Source organism: Sarcophilus harrisii, chromosome 1 (assembly GCF_902635505.1).
Source record: "Sarcophilus harrisii chromosome 1, mSarHar1.11, whole genome shotgun sequence".
NCBI lineage: Eukaryota > Metazoa > Chordata > Mammalia > Dasyuromorphia > Dasyuridae > Sarcophilus > Sarcophilus harrisii.
This window is the reverse complement of record NC_045426.1, coordinates 673,247,497-673,270,097: the sequence shown is the minus strand read 5'-3', so window position 1 is coordinate 673,270,097 and position 22,601 is coordinate 673,247,497. Positions and strand designations below refer to the sequence as shown.

General features: G+C 41.2%; 1 protein-coding gene across 1 annotated transcript; it reads right to left on the bottom strand.

Moving 5' to 3' along the window:
- Nucleotides 1–919: 919 nt before the first annotated feature.
- PEX11G (peroxisomal biogenesis factor 11 gamma) lies at nt 920–19,040 on the bottom strand. The gene is made up of 5 exons (XM_012542316.3): nt 18,958–19,040; nt 16,210–16,398; nt 8,082–8,260; nt 6,901–6,960; nt 920–3,486 (listed from the first exon to the last, which is right to left on the bottom strand). Exons 1-5 carry the CDS (start codon nt 19,015–19,017, stop codon nt 3,255–3,257), a joined length of 720 nt encoding a protein of 239 aa, XP_012397770.1. The 5' UTR covers nt 19,018–19,040; the 3' UTR covers nt 920–3,254.
- Nucleotides 19,041–22,601: the final 3,561 nt, after the last annotated feature.

Here is a 22,601-nt window from a genome sequence, read left to right as displayed (position 1 = left end):
TTTGAGAAAGCTGTTTACAACGGGTGCCTCCACTTCCTCTCCCATTTTCTAATCTCCCTGCAAATCTGGCTTCCGACTTCATTCAACTGAAACAGTCTCTCCAAAGTCAACAATGGTTTCTTAATTCTTTCCCCAGGCCTCATCCTCTGTGACTTCTAAGTAACATTTGACACTGCCTGTGGTGTTCTCCTGCATATTTTCTTCTCTCTAGGTTTTCATGAGACTACTGGTTCTTGTCTCTGTTCTTTCTTAGTCTCCACTGACCTTGAGTATACACCCCAAGACTCAGTGCTGGGCTCCTTCTCTTCTCATTCTATTATCACCCTACTTGAGAGCTCATCAATTTCTATGGGTTCAGTTATCTCTATAACATATATCAGATTATATATATATATATATATACAAATATATATAAAATCTAGTCTCTCGACTCAGCTAGTCATGCATCTCTCCATGTTTCACACAAAATATAGACATCTTAAAGGCAACATGTCCAAAACAGAAATCTTAATTCCCAAACTTCATTCTTCCAAAATCAACTCTTAAGGGCACCACATTCCACCAGGTATGCCCTCCCCTCTCAACTAATCACCACATATATCCAGAGCTATCTTCAAAATACCTTTTGTATACCTTTCTCTACCTCATACAATCACAGCCCTGAGTTAGGGCCTCAATTAGGTCCTTATCACTTTTCACCTGGATAAGGCAATCTTCTGCCTTTAAATCTCTCTTGTTCCAATTCATCCTCTGCTCAGCTATCAAAAGGATTTTCCTGAAATGAAAGTTTGACAGTGACATCCTTTGCTCACTGAGCTCTAGTGGTTTCCTATTTCCTCTAGATTCAAATACAAATTCCTCTGTTGGCAAGTAAAGCTCTTTATAGTTTTTTTCTTTGGGAATGAGGAAAGGGAAATCAGGGTTACACAGCTAGTGTCAGAGACTAGATTTGAGCTCAGATCCTTCTGACTCCTGGGCTGTGGTCTATCTACTGAATCACTAAGCTTCCCCTTACATCTTTTCAGTCTTCTTCCTCTTTCCCCCATCTCCATTCCCTACAATCCAGAGACACGGGCCATCCATAAACCGTGTGTATCATGTATGTCCATGGTTGGTGGTATATTGTCTCCCCTTTCAGACTTGTGAGCTTCTTGAGAACAGGGACCACCTTTTTGCCTTCCTTTTTATCCCTGGCACTTAGTACGCTCTCAGTGAATGCTTGTCTTCTATGTGCTTTTGCACAGGCTACGATCCCATTTCTGGAATGCTCTGACCCCTCATTTCTTTAGTTTTCCTGCATTGCTGTCCTGACTTAGCTCAAAGCTTTGCTACCTTCTGCAGGCAGCTTTTCCTGGTGTCTCTTTTCTCCCCTCCAATCCCTTCCCAGCCGCTGGTGTCTTCCCCTTTCAGATGACCTTCCATGTACCCTGCAGGTGCCTAATTATGTACTCATTGTCTTCACCTCAGAATGAGCTTTTTAGAAGCAGAGACTGTTTTTTGCCTTTCTTTGTATCTTTAGCACTTGGCACAATGTTTGGCACACACTAGGCACTTAATTGCTAATTAAATTGGATAAATCATGAGATAGGCAACTGTAAGTATGATTCTCTCAAGCAATGAGGACTGATGGTTAGTAAGTCACATAACTATAAGTGGCAGAGCTTCGACCTAGAGATCCTCTAGGCCCAAATGCCATGATCTTCCATTTCTCTCTCTTGCCATTTTATCCATTCTTCAAGGCCTATCCCAGGCACAATCTCCTCTATGATGCCTTCCTTAATCCTTCCAGTCAGTGCTTTTCTAACCCTCACCTGACTTCAGCTCAATTGGTCCTGTTCTTGGACGTGTATTACACTGTCAGTAGAATTAGGTTTATTGTGTTTTCCCTCCCCTGCAAAATGTACATGCCTTCAGTAGTTTACACTTTTTGTCTTATTTATCTTGCTCTCTACTCCAGCTCCAGTCACATATAGGGGAAGGTGTTTTCATTTTTGCCTTTGAATCCTTGAGCTCATGGGTGGCACTTAAAAATTATTGAAGAGAATTAAGAAATTGCTTGTTGCATGTGTGTGCTGTGGATGATGGATCAGCATCTTTGTGTGTAAACAGTAGCAACAGCAGACCACAGGAGGAGGCCAGCCAAATCTTGATCTTCTACCTTCCATTTTATTATTAGATACATATCAGATGATTCCTGATTATCCGAGCAAACTTTCATTTCTCATTTGCACATAATATTTTTAAAACTTATTTTCAAAAACAAAATCTAGTTGATTTGCTTTTAGACTCCAAGGATAATATTGCCTCATGATTGTGTGGTGTTTTAGATATCTCATTTGATCTTTGTTCTATCTGTGGAAGAAGGCAGAGCAAATATTATTATAGGCTAGGAAATGGGCCCGGAGAGGCTTGAGGAATTGACCAAGCCCTCATAGGAACCCAAGGCTCCTGGCTCCCAGGCCCAGCATTCTTTCTGCTACATCTCTCAGCTTTTCAAATGTCAGCAAAAGAAACATTTCCTGTTGTCTAACAAAAAAAGTGAGAAGAGACTTTCTGTCAGCCAAGCTAAAAGAAATCCTCCTTCCTAACATGCTATTATTTAAAAACAGATGGAAGGTGAGGTGAAAGGAGCCAATTAGTTACTAATGTTGGCTGGTCCCTGAGAAGCCCATAGCCTGCAGAATAGCCCAACCTTCACCAAGCTCTTCCCCACCAAACTTAAACAGATCTGAGGAAGGTGGTTTTGGTTCTCTCTCTGTAGATCAAGTCCTAGACAGTCCTAGCCTTTGCTCACAAATACTAGCAATTCCACAATTCCTCACCCATAAAAAGCCTGCTATTTTGTGATTTGAGGGGAAGGGACAACTAGAGAGCTGAGGCTGCCAGAGCCTGCTCAGCCAGGTTCCTTTACCTCTCTTTGGACTATGGAAAAGCAAGGTTCTTTCCATAGGTGGCAGTGCCAGAACAATCCCTTTGAATCCACTATGACAGTGCTGAAGTTTTGCATAACTAGAGGCCAAAAGACATTTCTCTTTGTCCTATTTGAAGAAGCCCTCAGCTCTATGCCTCCATTGGGTCTTACTCCTTTAAATTAATCCAACCCAGATCAGGAGTAGCAATTTTTGGATCTCTTTCTTAAGTTTCCCAGTCATCTTATTATTTTGAGCAATTAAAAGCCCAGCTTTGATCCCAACAGCCTCTGATGCCAAGAATTTTCAGTCTCATTTGAGTGTTTCTCAAACCAATCATCGATGTCAAGAGTCATCAGACTTTTCAGAGTGAAGCCCAGATGCTTGGTACATACTGATGAGAGAAGACACAGTGCCCATGAGACCCACCAGCCATGGAGGAAATCGTCCTGCCCAGAGGAATCCTGGAGGCAGCCAATGGATGGCATTGGCTAGATCAGCCAAATTGCTAAGAAGGGTTAATATTTCCGACTTCACCTGAATTGCAATCATTTTCTTTTCTCTTCTAAAAGATTTACTGTAGAAGACAGAAAAAGAAAAGGCATTAAGTGCTTAGTTGTTTATTCTAGAAAAGTCATGTCTAATAGTCATTGTTAACTATATTGTTAATGTTGTCATTGTTGACATAGGAGAGCGGGTCACAGAAACCCAAGATTTCTAAATTGCAAAGGACCTCCTCAGCAGATGTCTTAATTCAACCCAGACTCCAAAAATTACACTCAAGCAGGAGTTATCTAATGGTTGTTTGAAACTTCCCCTCCCTCACTATCTCTAAAAGCTGCCAAGTCTACTTTTGAATCACGCTTAATGATTAGGAAGCTTTTCTTGAGACCCAGACTCAATTGGCCAGTTGGCAGCTTCTTTTCATTGCTTTAGGACTTGTCTTCTGGGACCAGAAGGAACAGACCTACACATACAAGAGTCTTTCCAAGTATTAAAAGTCAGTTACTGTCTCCCCTCTAAGCTTTCTCTTCTCCAGGCTCTATGTCTCTGATTCCTTGAGCTGATCTTCACAAGGCGTTTCCGGATCCTCCTTTGGACACTGTAGCTTATTAAAATCCTTCCTAGAACATGGCTCCCAGAACTGACCACTGTACTCTAAGTGGCCCAATTAAAGCAGGCTACAGAGGGAGATAAGCCATCCTTAATGCGGCCCACAATCTTGTTAATCTGACCTATCTCCAAGGTCCAGGCCAGCTCTGCAAACCACTCATATTAAGGGCTGAAGAGAGATGTAAACAAGTGTGAGGCAGCCAAAACAGAAAATGCTTCTGTTCTGGGAAGGGATCCTGTAGGAAGGCAGGATGATGAAGAGCAAAATATTAGCCCAGGAGTTGGGGGTGGGACATGGGGAGGTTCTCTGTTGGCGCAGCAACCCCACTTAGTCACATACTTAGGGGTGTACTTTCATACACCTCCATCTCTCTTCTTCCTCATAGGGCTGTTGTGAAGGAAGCATTTGCCACCTGAGGGTCCTAGAGATATGAGCCCAACTGTCTCTTGAGAAAATATCATACCTTATATTTATATAAGGCTTTTAACTCTTCATAGTCTTTTGTCAAGAGTTATCTCTTTCAGTTGCCATAATGCTATTATCAGGAGGCTGAGGTAGTTATTACTTCCTCTGTTTTACTTCCTCTGTTTTATGGATAAGGAAACTGAGGTACAGACAAATTAACAGATTTCCCCAACTTCACACAGAAAATTAGTTAAGAGAGTCTGACTTAGGATCTGAGTTTTCTGGTATGCAGCTCTTTCTCTTTCTAAGGTGATTTTGGACTTTTTTAGTCAAGAAAATTAAGCCTTTCCAATGACCAGCTGGAGAGATGGCACAGTAATTATGGAGAGAGCTCTAAAATTGGAGTCAGGAGAACTTGTCGAAGCCTAACACTAGCACTATCAGAGACTGTAAAGGAGAATATTTTCCTATCAACCTCACAGGGTAATTATGAGGCAATTACTTTGTAAACTCTGTGAAAAACTATATGCATGAATCTCAAGTATGATTGAGGGGTAGCCAAATACTTGGAGTTAGGAGGCCCGGGCTTCAGATCCTCACTGGACACTGGCTAGCTGAGTGACCCTGGGTAAGTCACATGACTTCTCAGGTCTACAGCAACTTTCTGAGCCTTATTCAACATGCAAGTTGATTAATTCAACCAGCATTTACTAAGCATCAACTATGTATCAGACTTTATCCTAGCCTGACCTAAAGAGGCTAGCAAACTTCCATTCTAGGGGGCAAGGGATAAGAAACAGCATGTTTATAAACAAAGAGATACAAAGTCACTTCAGGAGGGGTCAGGAGAGGCTTTCTGTAGGAGACAGTCCTTGAGCTGAACTTTATTAAAAGTCAGGGATTCTACCAGGCAGAGGTTAATAGCGGGCACATATGCCAGGGACTAAGGATGGTCTGGGCAAAGATATGGAAATGGTGGAATCTCATGTACAAGGAAGAACCAAAAAGCCAGGGGCCAGCACCCAAGTGTGTAAATGAGAGTATCATCAAAGAACTTGTCAAAGTAGACTCAAGGCAGATGATAAAAAGGCAAGAGATCAGTGAGACTTGTGTTTTACCTTAGAAGCTACAGAGACCACTGCAGCTTCCAGAAGAAGGGAGTGACCTGGTCAGACCTGGACATTTGCAATTTAAACAGATGACATCTGGAGGCTGGAGCCCAGGGAGGAGGCCTCTGCCACAGTCCCTGTAAGGGGTGAAGCTGAGCCATGGACATGTGAGCCCAAAGAAGGGGCTTCTTTTATCAAGTTACTCATAGATGACAATCTGTTTCAGTGGAGGCAGTTCTCACTCCGATGATATCGCAGATCCTTGATATATAAATGAGTTACTTCCTCAGTATAGTCATTATTGTATCTGCTCTCAAATTTAATAAGTGTAACACTAACATTTCTATAGCACTTTAAGGCTATAAAGCACTTTGCTACCAACAGCCCTGCAAGTACCTCACCCTATTTTAGGGCTTGGAGGAGTCGGATGCCCTGCTGTGGGACCTCATAGTAAGGACTAAAATCTGAGGACCCCAGTGCAGAACCCTGTACATGGGCTGTGTGGGCCAAGTCCTGCCTCGGTGCTATAAGGAGGGCTGAGCTTTACTCCCGCAGGTGTAAGAGTGATCAATCTGGGCCTCCCACCTGGGCCCAGCTGCTCCCTTCCCCTTTCTGAGCCTCAGTTTTCCCTTCTGCCAAAGGTGTTCTTAGCCTGGGGTCCATGAACTTTTTGAAAGAATATTTTGATAGCTGCATTTCAGCATATTCAGTTTCCTTTGTATTCCTATGTATTTTATTTTGTGCATTTAAAAAGCTGATGCTGAGAAAGACTTCATCTGCTTTATCAGACTGCCTGAGAGGTTTAGGACACAGAAAAGTTTAAGAGCCCCTAGCTTAGATGGCCTCTAAAATTCCTCATATCTGACGTCCTGTAATCTCTATCAAGGTGACAATCATGCCTCTATGGGCCATAATCTTAGATTCAGGCAGGGATATGATGGAGTCAGCTTAAACTAGCTCTTCAGCTAATTGTTAAATGTTCAGAGAGCATTTATAACTCAGAAACTGGCAAATGCTATACATCAAGGCTGGATTTGTGGTCGGTATACATTTAGATGAAGGAAAAAACATTAATGCATATTAAACTTAAAAGTATGTCATGTGTACTTCCCCCACCCCAGATCTAGCTGGTAAACATTTGACAGAATATGACTGAGTTCAGAAATTACTATTCCTTCTCATTATGAAGTGATGACAAGAACAGCAATTCTATGAACTTCTCTTTCAGATAACTAGCCTGATCTTCCGGTTATCCCACTCCTCTTATGGTTCTTTATATTTGAAATGAAAATTAGTTGATGTAACTGAAGAACATTTTCTTTTTCTTATGAGAGAAAGAATAGGAAAGGGAATGAAATCATACCTAGATTTTCCTTCAGGATTTCTCAATTTTCTTCTCAGATTCAGTATAATTTTCAGGGATCTGAAAAGACCAGAAAAATGAATCAGGAAAAACAAACATGATGGGTAAGTGGCTGCCAACTTAAACTCTCAGAGAAGCAAGGAAGACCAGAGGATTTAGATCTAAAACCCTCCAAAGGCAAAGATCATCTGAACAGAAGTGACTTGCCTAAAGTCACACAGGTATTAAGTATATTAAGTAAGACTATGGGCAAAACCTGCAACCGAAAACCTCCACTGACATATCTCACAAAGCAGAGTACTTGTTATTTTCATATTTGCTTTGCTGCTGAAGACAGGAACTGTTCTTGAGAAACTCTTCTGATTTTCTTTATGTAGCCATTTCTTTGTCCTTTTAGTGTAATGGCCTTTTGGGAGGGCCAAGGAGACTGTGCCCCCAACAAACAAGGTGATTCATTAACAATTACTCCAGGATTAAAATAAAGACACTTTTAATAACACTTTATAAAGTTTTTTCTAAATGACTAATTATTGAAACAAGGTGATTACTAGTATTCTAGAAAAGGAAAATGTCTTTCCCTACCCATTAATTTTAGCAAGCAATTTTAAAGTGCATTTAGCATTTCTGTAAATATAAAATGATTTACAAGGAAAATTCTTCTTTGAAGACCTTTAGATACTGAAGCTTTTGGATGAATTCAACTCACAAATAAATACTGATAGTCTTGTTTAGGCATTTTTGCTAAGAATATAGCAGGACACGAGATTTTTCTGCAGGAGCTTATCTCCCTTAGAAACAAGCAAAGCAGCCAGCTTCTCTGGAATTATTTCTCCTTCCTGGGGTCAGAGAGGGAAAGGTCTGATTTCGTCATGAATAGAGAAAAGAAGGCCAAGGACGCTCAAACTCCCTAAGGAGCAGGCTAAGAAGAAGGCGGCAGTTAAAACCCTGCTCAGATGACGGTGCCTGGCTCCAGGCACCTGGACATCCTTGACCAATAGAAAGAAGGTTTCTTAATTCACACAGCTCATATGTCACCAGCGGCCTCATCCACTTGGGCTGTCAGCTCAAGTGTTTCTTTGTTTGGTGGAGCCATTAGAGAAATCTCTGAACTAAAGTCACATGTTTCCTCCTGGAGATTAACTCGAATTGGAGCAGGCAAATAATCCAATCTTTGCACTCACCGTAGAGTTCCTAGGAGAAGTGAAAGGCCCCAAAGGGCTGTGCTTAGTATCCACCACTTTGTAGAGTTGATGTGAATAATCTTAGCATCAGCAGCCCAGGCAACGTGCTCACAAGGGTAATAGAGCTGATCAGCAAAGTTACTGATGACAGACAGCCAGCGGATGATAGCATCTTCCTCCTACAGAGGCACACAGATGGAAGGAGTGGGAAGAGGGGAGAGGCACAGGAAGGGGAGGAAAGAGGGGAGAAAATGAGAAGGAAGGCAAAGAAAGGAGGGGGAGGAAAAAGTGGAGAAGGGAGGGAAGGAAAGGAAAGAGGAAAGATGAGAAAGGAAGAGAGGAGAGGAAGGGGAGGAAAGAAGGGAGAAAATGAGAAGAGAGGGAAGGAGAGAAGGGAGGAAAGAGAGGAAGGAAGGGCAAGGGAGGGGAGGCCATTGGTCAAAAGTGTGTTTTCTAACCTCCCTGGCACACTATAGTTAACTCAGTGACTTCACCAGGCAGTGCTCTTTCCCTTCCCTCTCTTCCCTGCCAATTCTCCGGGCCAAACTGCTCAGGCAAAAAAGCAAAAGCATCCAGTCTTTCTGACAATAGAAACAAAGCGTGGCGTTATGAAGACAACAGCTGGCTTTTGCTATGTCCTGCAGCTGCAGCTAATTCTCCCACAGGAATCATTTCTGCACAAACACCATGTTTCAGAGCAGCGGTGCTGTGGAGGCTTCCTCCCTCCCTCTGTGTCTCCTTGTTGCTGAGCACAGCCCTCGAGCTGAAGCAGAAGCAGTGTTCACCCCACCCTAGCTTTTGGCCTCTCTACTCCTGGTCCCCTTTATGAGTCCCCTGCTCCAGCCAGGCCGTTTACACTCTCTGACTTGACAGACCCCAAAAGAGCCTAAATGAGGGGTGGCAGCCCTGGGAAAAGAAAGGAGGGTTTGTGTAAGTAAAATAGACAGAATCAGCAACTGGTTGGATGTGAGGAAAGACAGGAAGTACTTTGCTGCATCAAAGGCCTCCTTTTCACTCCTCTAAACCCTGGGCATATCTTGAAGACTCCCTGAAGTCCAGCCTCCACCTTTCTACCACATCAGGCTGCAGGGACAACTTCCTCCTCTGTACTCCTGGACTACCCATGGGCTTTCCCATTCGTTCGGCATTTTGCCTGTGCTGTCTTCTGTGGTCAGGGCACGGGGGCACCCTAGATCTGAAAAAGTTGGGAAATGCCCTCCTTTTATTTTTATTTTTTTTTAAATTTTTTATTTAATAGCCTTTTATTTACAGATTATGTGTATGGGTAACTTTACAGCATTAACAATTGCCAAACCTCTTGTTCCAGTTTTTCACCTCTTACCTCCCACCCCCTCCCCCAGATGAATGCCGTCCTTTTAAAGAGAATCCACCTTACATAGGGAATATTGACCAATGGCAGGAGAAATCACCTCTGTCCCCTGTTCTAACACACTGAGCTAAGAAATGGTGTAGGACTGGATTGTCGAGCACTACAACGGCTTGTGGTCTCCTTTCCCATGCTGTAATATGGGGCAATATTGTTTGGGGGTAGGAGGAACTAACAAACTATGATCTATTTGGAAAGCCAGTCTCCAAAATGCAACCAGGAGGACCAGGCTGTTTTCTCAGCTGTCTTTGGGAAAGATGCTTGGAAAGTAGTTTTTATTCAACAGTAGTGACTTGTCCCAGGGAATAGTACTTTAGGATTTTGAGATCTGCATGGAGTCTAGAAAAGGGAGGTCAAAGCATCTCTGACACTGTCCAAAGTACATTTAAGATCCAAGTGGCCACTATCAGTTTAGAAAAAAATTCTCCTACAAAAGTAGAAAGCTTCAAGAAATTTCCCTGAAAACATGCAAGGTACTCTGCTCTGATTCCATATACATCAAGCACCTTCTGATATTAAAAATCCAAGATGGCTTTACCAGTAGGAACAGTACCAAGCAGATAGCTGTGACCAGTTGTCTTAGGAGGCACAGCCCTTGTGACTTCACTGCTGTATACAGGATCTAAGCCTTGGGTCTAGGAGGGACCACAGGGGTAACTAATCTATAATAACTGGGAGATTAGGGACTTGCCTTAATGAAAATGTCATTCTTCAAAAGGGAAAGGAGGGGATGGGTACCATTTGCAAAAAGGGCTTCCTTCTAACCAACACAGAAGACCTGATTAGATCACTTTTGTGCGGAAAAACCCTGTGACTTCCTGCTCTCTCCCAATTATGTCATTCAAGATTTTCCATATTCTGGCATCATCCTACATTTCCTGACTTCTCCTGCTGTTACCTGCCAAACAATACTGGTCTATTCTCTGGCCCTCCTTGTATTCCTGCTCATGTACCTTTGGTTTATACTGTTCTCTTTGCCTAGAGCAAGGAAACAACCTTTTTGTGTTTTGTTTTGTTTTATGGATCCTTTTGACAGTCTGGTGAAGTCTGTGGAACTGTTTTCAAAATACTATTTCTAAATACAGTAAAAATTCACAGCAGAAAAAATGTTTGTGGCAGCTCTTTTTGTAGTGGCAAGGAACTGGGAACTGAGTGGATGCCCATCAGCTGGGGAATGGCTGAATAGGTTATGGTAAATGAATGTCATGAAATATAATTGTTCTATAAGAAACAATCAGCAGAATGATTTCAGAAAGGCCTGGAGAGACTTAAATGAACTGATGCTGAGTGAAATAAGTAGAACAAAGAGAACATCATACACAGAAACAAGATTATGTGATAATCAACTGTGATGGACATGGCTCTTTTCAATAATCAGGTAATTCAGATCAATTCCAATAGACTTGTGATAGAGAAAACCATACAGTGGGGACTGAGTGTGGATCACAACGTAGTACTTTTACCTTTTTTGTTTTTGTTTGCTTGCTTTTTTTCCCCCTCATTTTTTTCCCTTTTGATCTGATTTTTCAGATCAAAAGATCATCTTTCAGCATGATAAATGTGGAAATGTGTTTGGAAGAAATACACATGTTTAACCTATATTGGATTGCTTGCAGTATAGAGAAGGGGGGTGGGAGGAAGGGAGAGAGAAAAATTTGCAATACAAGATTTTGCAAGGGTGAATGTTGAATGTATTTGCATGTATTTTGAAAATAGAAAGCTATTATTAAAATTCTCAGTCCAGCAAAAAAAAAAAAAAAAAAAAAAAAGAAAGAAAAAATCCAAAGCACAGAATTACCCCCCCCCCCAAAAAAAAGTTACACTAAAGAAATATAGTTAACAAACATCTTTTTTTTTTTTTTTTTTAAATTTATAGACCCCAAGTTAAACCCTTGGCCTAGAGGGTGTCCCTTCCTCATTTTTACCTGTTGGATTCCAACCCATCCTCCAAAAAACCAACTCAAAGCCATCTACTACATGAAGTCTTAGCACTTTACTTGTGTCTTTCTAATACATAAACAATATAATATAATGTTATTTAAAAGTTATCTATGTTTACATCTTTATTTCTCCACTAGATTAAAATCTAAGCAACTGTCATTGTGCTCTGTAAATAAACAGAAGATGTTAAACAAATATTTGTTGTATTGAAGAACTTTGATTAATAAATGTTTGGTGACTGATCAGTCCCTCTCCAGTTTATCAGTATAAATCAGCTCCCTAGAGAAGAATCAGATCAGATCTCTCCATCCTTAAAACAAAAATGCTCCTGATATCTTTCACCTCCTCAAACTATCCTTCATTATCTTCCCTTCCCTTTCATGGCTAAACTCCTAGGAAAAAAAAAAATCTACACCCATTGTTACCTCCACTTCCTCCTCTTTCATTCATAGCTAAATCACTTCCAAACTGACTTGATTGAAACTGCTCTCTCAAAAGTCACCATTATCTCTCACTATTTAAAAAACCTTATTCTTACTGCTAACTTTTGTTTTTACATCACATTCATTGCCACCTCCCACTCAGTGAACCATCCTCTGTAAAACAGATTTTAAAAGCATGGAGAAAAGAAAACCACATGAACAAAGCCAACCCACTAACCAGCCTTGGTTGACTTTGTAAGCAATATCCCACACCTGCAGCCCATTTCCCCAATTCTCTTCCGGGAGCCCAGCTTTGTCATAATTTCAGTTTTCACTTTCTCTTTCTTAGGTTCCTCCTTGTTTTCCTGTTACCATTTTGCTCAGCATCACTACCTAGGTTTTTCCAAGCTTCTTTGAATCTTCTATATCTATCATTTCTTATGGCTCAGTAATAATCCATTATGTGATTAATGTACCTCAGATGATTTAGCAATTCCCCCATCAATGGGCATCTAAAGTTTCCAGTTGAGGTTTTTAAAATCAGTTCTATGATTTCATTAGGAAGCACTGGTGAGGAATCACTTCTATCAAGGCAGATCCCTCCTTACCTATAGCCAGGGTTAGTCTTAGGGTAGGAATTCTTAAGATTTTGAATCCTTTTGTGGCTTGGACCCATTTGGCAGTATATAGATAACCTGTTTCTCAGAATCATGTTTTTAAAATGTTTTAAATAAAATACATAGGATGACAAGGGAAACAATGCTATTGAAATTCAGTTTTCAAATATTAACAAGTTCATAGACTGAAGGTTAGAAGTGATCTTACTGCTTAGGAACCAAGATGACATGTCTAGCCCCAAAGTCCATGTGCTTTGGGGATGAACGAGGAACTCAGGTCTTGCTGACTTTGAAGCCAGCTGCCATCTAATGACCACTTCCACTTAACCCTCTGCCTCTCATGCTTTCCACGTCTCTGCTAACTCAAAAGTACTGCTATGATTGATTCTTTTGGTCTATGAGAGACTTTCTGTCTTTGACATCCTTGGGATGCCTAATGTCTAGCAGTGCAGCTGTAGGTCAAAGGAAATGGATATTTTTAGTCACCTTTTTCACCTAATTCTCAATGTTTTCCATATACTAGTGACTTCTCCAGTAAATCTCAGAGCCTTTTTTCAATCATCCTCTGCCCAAATGAAGCATCCCACATTCCCATATCACCATCATTCTGGGTGCATTCTTTTTAGTCAATTCAAAGGATCATGGGTATAGAATTAGAAGGAACCTCAGAGGCCATCTAGTCCAATACCTCCTTTTACTGAAGTCTTAGAGAAAGGAAGTAACTTGTCTTGCCCATGAGGAAAGTGACCAGGGATAGGATTGTAGCTCAGGCTCTCAGAGGCCCAGCCACTTTCTCCTGGTTCTCTTCCTCCTGTCTGCCTGCTCCTTCACAAATCACCCTTTTTCTTCAACTCCCTAAACTAGGGATTCTCCTGTGCTTTTCATAGGCCCTTTTTTCTTCTTTCTCTTTCCTCTGTGCTGGTTATCTCATTCACTCCCATAGTTTCAATTATAAACCCTTAAAAAACAATTCCTAAATCTACATAGATAGCTCAGTTTTGCCACTCAATTCAGTTTCTGCACCTCTAAATATTCTGATAAACTGCTCTACCTGGGTCCACTTATGGCCTCTCTAGCTCCACATGTCCAAAATGAATTCATTTTCTCCCCTTAGCCTGACCATTCACCCAACTTCCCTATTTTTAATGCTGACATCATCATTCTCCTTGTCCTATAACCTTCCTTTGCCTTCACCCCCAAAATCTAATCAGTTGCAGAATCCTGTTGATTCTAACATGATTTCTTCTATCTGCCAATCAGCTAGCATTTATTCAGCACCCAATATAAGCAGACACTGTCACCTTTTCTGCATCTATACTGTACTTCTACCACTCTAGCCCAAGCCCTATTTCATTTCTTATTGTGCTATTTTACCAGCTTATAACTGACTTTCCTGTCTTCAATTCATGCCAATCCTCTCACTCTTCTATCAGAAAACCTTTGGGGATTCCCTGTCCCATATGGCTAAGATCATCTCATGAGCCTCTCATACCTCTTTCTCCACACACATCTCCCTGTCTTTTACACACACACATACAAACACACACACACTCTTTCTCTCTCTCTCTCTCTTTCTCTAGATAGCCTGGCCCAAGTTGATCTTCCAGTTCTTCCTGAGTTTGGCATGTCACTGGAGTCACACAAGCCATCCTCAGGGCCTATGATGCCCTCATTCTTCCCATTTCCTTTCACTGTCTGCCTTTTCTTCAAGACTTAGCTTGGTTGCCAACTCCTTAGTGAAACCCTTGTTGAAAGTTTTCGCATCACTTGGGATGGAAAATGTCATCCACATTCAGAAAGAAAACTATGGAGACTGCATGTGGATCAAAACCTGGTATTTTCACCTTTTTTTTGTTTGCTTTTTCCTTTTTGTGTTTTTTTTTTCCCTTTTGGGGAAATATGACAAATATGAAAATGTTTAAAATGATTGTACATGTTTAACCTATATCAGATTGCTTGCTATTTCAGGGAGGAGGGAGGTAAAGGAAAGAAAGAAAAAAAAACTTAAACAAAATCTTACAAAAATAAATGTTGAAACTATATATGTATTTGGAAAAATACTATTAAGAGAAAAAAAAAAGCTTTCTCTTCCCTCCGTTTTGAAACTTTCTCTCCCTGCATTCACTCATATGGAGCCATGGATATGTTCCTTTGATGCAAAGACTGTCACTTGCTATCTTTGAATTTCTGCTATCTGGCATACAGGGATAGAGCTAAGGGCTGGACCTTTGACATGGTTATAGGGAGTTCTCTCAAGAAAAATCCCTTTACCAATACAGGTTGGCACCTGTACCTCTCTACAGAGTATAGGCTTAAAAATGTCTAGGACATTAAGTCAAGTGACTTGCCCAAAATCACAAAGCAGAGTCAGTGGTAGGATCTAAACTCAGGTTTTCCTGACTTGAAGGCCAGTTCTATAACTTCCAAGCTTTACTGTTTTGCATATATCAAGAATTTAATAAATATTTGCTAAATTGAATTCCTGAGTTTGAAGAGGACATCAAATGTCAATCACCCCTCCCCAGGACACAGCCTCTAAGAAAGGGCTAGGTTTCCTATCAGATCCTGCTATTGACTATCTTTTCTAGTTCTTTATATTTTTATCTTTAAAAATATATATAAGGCAAATAATTGCTTCTAAAATCCCTTGGGATGCAAATGTATTGCCTATTAACTAGAGGCAATTCTTTATGGAGCTACTCTATAGAGCTCTCTGCTGTATTAGCTAACTATAACTATGAAAAACAGGGCAAACTGGAAATGAGTGAATGAGTTACATTTTAAGAAATCCAGTGAGGAAGAATGCTATATACAGAGTAGTCATAATTGTTCTAGAGAAAGGTAGATGTGAGTATGTATGGAATGTTATACACAGATGTAGTCACCAAATTGGTTAGCCCTGGTCACTGATCTTTTTATTGTTACATGGGAGGACTAGAAGAGTCAGGTGAGATAGTATATCCAAAAATGTCTATGATGTAAAAACAAATATGCCAATAAATTATTTTAGATGAGACATTACCAAGTTGGAACAAATCCATAGGAGGATGACCAAAATGGTAATGGGACTTAAAACTGTACCAAGGCAGAATCTGAGAAAGTATAAGATTATGAAACTCAAATTGGCACCTGAGAAGTCATCTTGGTTATATTTTTCTGTGTCTAACTGGTCCAATATACCCATTAGAATGTGAGCTTCTTTGTCTAATTAGACTGTAATAGCCAATAAAATGTGAATTCATATCTCATAGTTTTCTGTACTCCCTGCAGTCATCAACACAGGGCTCACCATTCCCACTAGGTAATAAATGATTTAGGGTTGGAAGGACTCTCAAAAATCATCTTGTCCAGCCCCTTCAGTTTATATATGAGATAGCTGAGGTTGAATGAGATGAAATCACTTGTCCAGAGACACATGGCAGTGTCAGACTTCCATGCTGAATCCTACAGGTTCTTAGGATTTAAAGCTGGAAGTGATCTCAGATCTCAGACATTATAGGCCTTCACAGTAAATAATTTACCACTAAAAAGATCCCTCCAAAGGCCCAAAGGGGAATCCCTTAATCATAATCCATGTATTCCCTTACCTTTATGTTTACCCCTCTCCCAAAGGCACAAGCAACATTATAAGCTCTTGTAAGAACCAACAGTGGTTTTAGGCAGCTTTTTTTTTTTTTTTTTTTTTTTAAAGATGAGAATCTTCTGATAAGCCAAACTGAATATATCTTCATATATCTATGGAACAGTTCTGGTGTGGTTACCTTAGCACCCAGCCCATACTGCCTGCTGTATGCAAGCATGGCCAGGTCATCAAACAACCGCAAGACGGTCCTGCAGTGGTTGAGCTGTGCAGATATCCCCAGAAGCCTCTTTCCTACTTCAGACTTGACAGAAGACTGCTCGGTCAGAAATCCACCAATCAGCTGACAGCCATAGCTCAAAGTCCTAATCTGTAGCAAAGCAGAGGCAGCAAGCATGAGAAAGTGGGGCATTGATTTATGATTGCATCAATTTATCTGTAGTAGCCAACCATCACTTTTAGGAACTATCTTGGTTTTCAGCTCCATAATATATGTTGATCTTTTGTCACCAACCAGACAACAAAAGCCATTTCTTAACTTGGTATTTCATTTCCATCCGGCTAGAGTGGCTACCATAGTGCTGGGCAGCTCATATTTTGCTAAGTAGATAGTATTATCATAAAATGTTGAAAATTCATTTAGGGTTAAAACCTAGCTGGTATTCCTAATAGGTGACAAAACTGAACTAATGGATTAAATTTGAAAAGTAGAAGTTCAAAATGGTAGAACTATTTTGAAGTTAAAGCAACATAGTTCCATATGCATGTGTTACCAAAAAGTGAAGAACATGTGACTCAGGTAGCCTGGGAAGCACTGGAGATATGAATTTGAAACCAAGCCCCAGGAGAATAATTAATTCAATGTTACTTGATAAGTGTAAACCAGAGAATATATGTATGCTTACTTATCTGAAAGATGAGTGGGATAAAAAAGGGAGTTAAGAAACAAACAAAAAGTACTTTGTAGCAATCTGTACAGCATATCCCCCTCAAAAATGAATAATGGGAACTTCCTTAGGCAACATACAGTAATATTCTAGCATTCTCTTGACTAGTAAATATATTAGTCACTCAAATGCATAACACAATTCTCCAAAATGATTTATACTTTATTGCAATGATTTATACTTGTTACTTTTGCTTGTTACTTTTTTTCCTCCCCCCTACTGTCACAGAATTACAGAAAATTGGTAAGAGTAGCCTTTGCTAAAGTTTTAAGTTAACAGCAAACATTTCATAATAAGTAGCACAATGTAGGCAGCACTTTATGAAGGTCAGAGCCCTGGCTAAGAAGCCAGGAAACATAAATTCTAGTCAAACTTATTCTGAAGAGAAAGCTATCAGTTTTTAAATTTAAAAACACAATTCAATAACCATTAATTTTGGAACAAGTAATATTGATCTTTTAGAGAAAAAAAACATTTTTAGTTTTGTTCATGGCCTGATCACCTATTAGAGGGTGAGTTCTATGAAAGCAGCATAGGGTCTTATCTTTGTTCCCACAAATGCCTTGGAGTATAGGCTCTGCACCTACCAGGGACAGGGACAGATTAGACTTATGATTTCAAGGGTATAGGAAACTCCCAAATAAGGAGGCTCTACTAATGTGGGTCTGCATCACCTCTGCAACTTAAAAATTTTGGAGAATTGCCTAAGCAACTGAAAAATTAAGTGGTTTCCTCAAACCACATGGTATGACAGAGAGGTTCAAGATCAGGAAGGCCGGGTTCCAGTCTCAAATGCAGAATTTATATAATACAGATAAATATGCAGATATATAGTATCTATTGATTTGTAGACAAGTTTAAATTGTCTAGTCATACTAATGTGGACTTTTAAGTTTTAGAGTTCAAAAGGATTTTAGAAATAATCTCTTCATACCCATTCATTTTACAGATGAGGAAACTGAGACCCAGAGAAGTGATTTAATCCAGCGTCACTGAAATACCGAATGGCAGAGCTAGGATTTTTTGGACAACCCGGTTTAGTGCAATGGAAACCAGGCTGACGTTGGATCTAGAGGTTCTAGAGTCAACCCCTCAATTCCCCATTAAAAATATCATAGTGAGTTTGAGGTCACTTACTTCTCTGGGTCTCCTCTACTTCAGCTACAAAATGAGCTTGAATCAAACGGCCTCCAAGGTTCTTTCCAATTCTAAGCCTGTGATCACTAAACCTACAACTGGAAAAGTCTAGATTTCATCTAGTCCAGGGGCCCTCATCCTTTTCTGTCATGTCATGAGTCTCTCTGACAGTCTGTTGAAGAATAACGTTTGTGAATGAATTTTTAAAACCATCCAAATACAAAAGAAATTAGTCAAATTGAAATGGTCGTCAAAATATATATATATTTAAAAACCGATGTCGCCCAACAGCATTTTACAGGAGAAGAGGAGGTGGTGGTTTTGCCACAGACCAGGACTCCGAGGATAGCCCTAAACTTGTGTTTGCATCCCAGCGCTTAAGAGCCATGGGCACCCAGCTGGGCTTCTTAAGAGTTTGCCAGCGTCTCGTAGCTCCCAGTCCTGGGCGCTTTCTGCTATCCCAGCGGCGTGAGGGAGGGGGGTGGGGGGTTCACATTTTAATTGTCCAACCACTCAAAGACAAGAAGGGGAAACCGAGGCCTCGAGGCAGGGGAGGGGGGAGGGGGAGAGGGGGGGTGTTCGGAGCCTGAGGGGCAAGGGTTTGGGAGTGGGGGCGTCGGAACCCACGTCTTCTCCGTTCCCAGAGGCCTTAGGGGCAGAAACGCGAGGAGGCCTCCACTCTTTCTACCCAGGGGCTTCCTCAGAACGGGCCCGCAGGGCCGGCCGGCCCACAGAACCCGGGTCGGGACTCCGGCCCCAGGAGGGCCGGGCTGACGCCCAGGCATGAGGAGGAGGAGCCCGCGGCCCCGCTCTGAGGTCCGGTCCCAGCCCGCCCTGGGCCTCACCAAGCGGTCCCGGCCTCTATAGGACTCCAGCGAAGACACCAGGCCGCTCAGCGCCGCCATGGCAACACTTCCGGGCTGGCTGATGTGATGTCAGCGCGCGGAGCGAGGGGGCGGGCACTCGGAGAGGGAAAGTGGAGCGTGCTCGCGCGCGAGGGGCGGGGCTTATCGGCCATTCATAAATCCCCGCCCCGGGTAGTTTTCTGGCTCCCTCTAACCTGAGCCGCTCTATCTTAACTTCGTGTTTAGATTTCCATCCTGTAGATTTCAAGACGAGGGGGATGGGCAGGGAAGAAAGGGCTTTGGAGCTCCTGTAGGCCAGTTTCCAGCTAGCTTCCTCATATTACAGAGGAGGAAAAGGGGGCCAGAAAGGAACAAGCTCCTGGACCTCATCTGTGAAATGGGAAGGATAGCCCCTACCTCCCAGGGTTTAAAACAAGGTAGCAAGGGTGTGCTAGCGCAGGCCCTCGTTACTATCGTTTCGTCCATATCAATTCACTGTGATTCATTTCAACAAATATTTACTCATGAATATCATGACTACTAAACCCTACTCAATGTGTCCTTCTTCAGGCACTGTGCTAGACTCCTGGGACACAAACAGCCCCTGATTTCAGGGAGATTCTCCTGGGGGAATTAGATGAAATTAATGCAATTTAATTTCAAGAAGAAGCTGCAACTAACAACTGGGAACTTTAGGAAAAGCCTTGGGTGGGAGGTGTCAGAAACTAGGACTAATAATTAAGAGGCAGAGAGATGAGGAGAGAAAACATTCCAGACAGAGGTGCATTTAAATGTCAGCCTTTGCTAAGATGCAGACAAGAGAGAGAACAGATGGTAACCTTGTTTGGCTGAAACCGAGAGGGTAATTAGAGAAGTAACATGAAATGAGACTGGAAACCCAGGGGAGGGGCCTGTGCCTGGGTAGCTGTTGGGCCTCTTAAAGAGTTTCCTGCTCTGCAAAGGGAGGAATTGCTGGGGTCTGCCGGGGCAAACTGAAGTGTCAAGAGAGCTGAAATTTAGGAAGCCATTTTAAGTTTACCAAGCACTTTGGATACATTATTATCTATCTCCTTGTAGATTCCAACTCTGAATAAAAGGTATTATCAGCATTTTATGGATCAAAGGATTTGAGATTGGAAAGCTGGAAGGGCTTAGAAGTCACGTCTTGTCCAAACCTTTTTGTTTGACAGCTGAGAGAACTAAGGCCCAAAAAAGGGAAGTGGTTTGGCCAAGGTCATGGATAGAAAGCTGGTCCTGAAATCAGGAAGCCCTGAGTTCAAATCCAGTATTCAGTAGTTGAATAAGTCCCTTAACCCTGTTTGCCTCTGTTCTGTTACTGGCAAAATGAGGATACTAATAGCACCTACCTCCCAGGATTGTTGTAAAGGTAAAATGAGATAACATGTGTAAAGTGCTTTGTAAATCTTAAAGTGATATATAAATGCTAAGTAGTATTACTATCATCTACATAGATTACAGTTGAACCCAGGGGAGCTAATGAGGTCACCAAGTGCAAAAATAGGAGAGAGCAGAGACTTCCCAGATCAGATTTGGGATTCACCCTGGGTTATTAAGCTTGACGATGACTAGAGAACCTGGAGAAGGGTTACAAAAAGGCAGAGGAATGTATCCAGAAAGACAGTGAGGGCAGCAGAACCAAATGCAGCAGAGAGGTCAAGAAGGATGAGGATTGAGAAAGGTCATTAGATTGGACTACTTTGGAGAGAGCAGTTTCAGTTGATTGAGAATGAGAGGTAAGGAAGTGGGTGCCCTGAATGTAGATAATTTTTTCAGGTTGTTTATCTGGGAAAGGAAGGAAGGAAATAAGAGAATATCAAGAAAGGATGACAGAATCTGCTGAGATGATTGAAGGTTTTTGTTTTGTTTTGTTTGTAAGGTGAGAGAGATTAGGCATGTTTTGTGAGTTGCAGAGCAAGAACTAGTAGAGAGAGGGACTGAAAATTAGAAGAAGATAGTTAAAGTGGAGCAATCTGCTAGAGAAGATGGGAAAGAAACAAAGATCAAGATCCAGCCTTAGTGAGGAGAAGACTCATCTCTTCATCAGATACTAGATTAAAGGAGGAAATAGTTTTGACATTAGAAAGAGGGGGTAAGCATTGTAGAAATTATGGAGATTCTTAAAAGAGATTGCAATAGAGAGAAGTATGCTGAAGACCAGGTCCAACTGGCTTGGAAGAGATTGTTAAAATTTCAGCCTAACAGTTACAAGTCAGGGTTTGATTTGTTTTGTTAATTGGCTAGACTTAAGAAGGTAATGGATTGAATATTAATAATGTAAAATCAAATTAAAAGTGACATATTTTCCCCCAGAGCACCAACTGTTAAACATTTACTAGCACATCTCAGAAATCTTGGAACATTTAAGGAAAAGAAGAGAAAGGTTGGAAAAGGGATTGTGGAGAGTGGGATAGAAGACCAATAGTGAAATTGTAAAAGGATTGCCTTGCTGCAATGAGAACCTAGTTTCAAATAGAGAAGTCTATATGTAATTGACACTGCAGCACTTGGTGAGGGGGAGATGTTGGCGTTTGGCAAAGAGTGAGCTGTGAGTGAGAGACTGAGGGACAACTTCTTCTACTTTAGCATAGTTTTGAGTGCTCTGGACTTTTTCCTGAGGACAATTCTAATTTTGTCTCTTTACAACTTCTATCAATTTGTTCCTGTGTCCTCTGGGACCAAGCAGAACTAATCTAATCTTTTCATATGACAACCCTTCAGATGTTTCAAGAATGTTATCCTGTCTCTCCTGAATCTTTCTCTTTTCCAGACTGAACAGAATTGGTTCTTTCAGTGGATTTGAGGGCTCAGGCCCTTTGACCTTCTGGCTACTCTTTCCTCTGACATTCTCCAGCTTATCAGTAATCAAATATGTTTTCCAGAACTGAATTCAGATGTAATCTAAGCAAGACAGGACACAGAAGGTTTATCAACCAATCAGTCAATAAACATTTATTAAGCATCTATTATGTGCCAGACACTGTGCTAAGAAGTAGAGATGTAAAGAAAGGTAAAAAGACAGTTATTTGCCTCAACAAGCTCTTGATCTAATGAGGAAGGGGAGACAATAAACAAACAAATATGTACAAAAAAAATTGTCAGAAGCTATTGGAAATAATCAACAGAGGAAATATACTAGGATTAAGAGGAATAATAAAAAAGGAATAATAATTTTTTAAAAAAAAGGATTAAGAGGAATAGGAAAGGCTTCCTATAGAATGTGGGATTTTAGCTGGGACTTAAAGGAAGCCTGGAAGCAGAGATAGGAAGGGAGAACATTTAGGGCCTGGAAAATAGCAGAAGAAAATTGCTGGCGTCTTGTGTGAAGAATGACAGAGGCTAATGTCACTGGGTGGAAGGGGAAGTGGGGTAAGTGGAGGAGGAGCACAAGGCATAAGAAACCTAGAAATGTGGGGGAGGAGGATCCAGATTATGAAGGGTTTATCAACTCCTTATTTCTTGAAGCAGTGCTCAGTTTAATGCCTCCCAAGATGGAATTAGCTTTTCTGGCTGACTGACTGACCACTGACTCATCTGGAGTTTGCAGTTTACTCAAAGGCCTATTTCAGACAAACTGCTGTTGAATCTAGGCCTTCTCCATCTTATACTTGCCCCAATTTTCCAGA

Coding starts and splice junctions, on each gene's coding strand:
- PEX11G (XM_012542316.3), bottom strand. CDS start 19,017: ATGGCGGCGCTGAGCGGCCTGGTGTCTTCGCTGGAGTCCTATAGAGGC. Junction 16,399..18,957: donor ATAGAGGCCGGGACCGCTTG/GTGAGGCCCAGG, acceptor GCTTTGCTACAG/ATTAGGACTTTGAGCTATGG. Junction 3,487..6,900: donor AATCCTGAAGGAAAATCTAG/GTATGATTTCAT, acceptor TGTCTTCTACAG/TAAATCTTTTAGAAGAGAAA.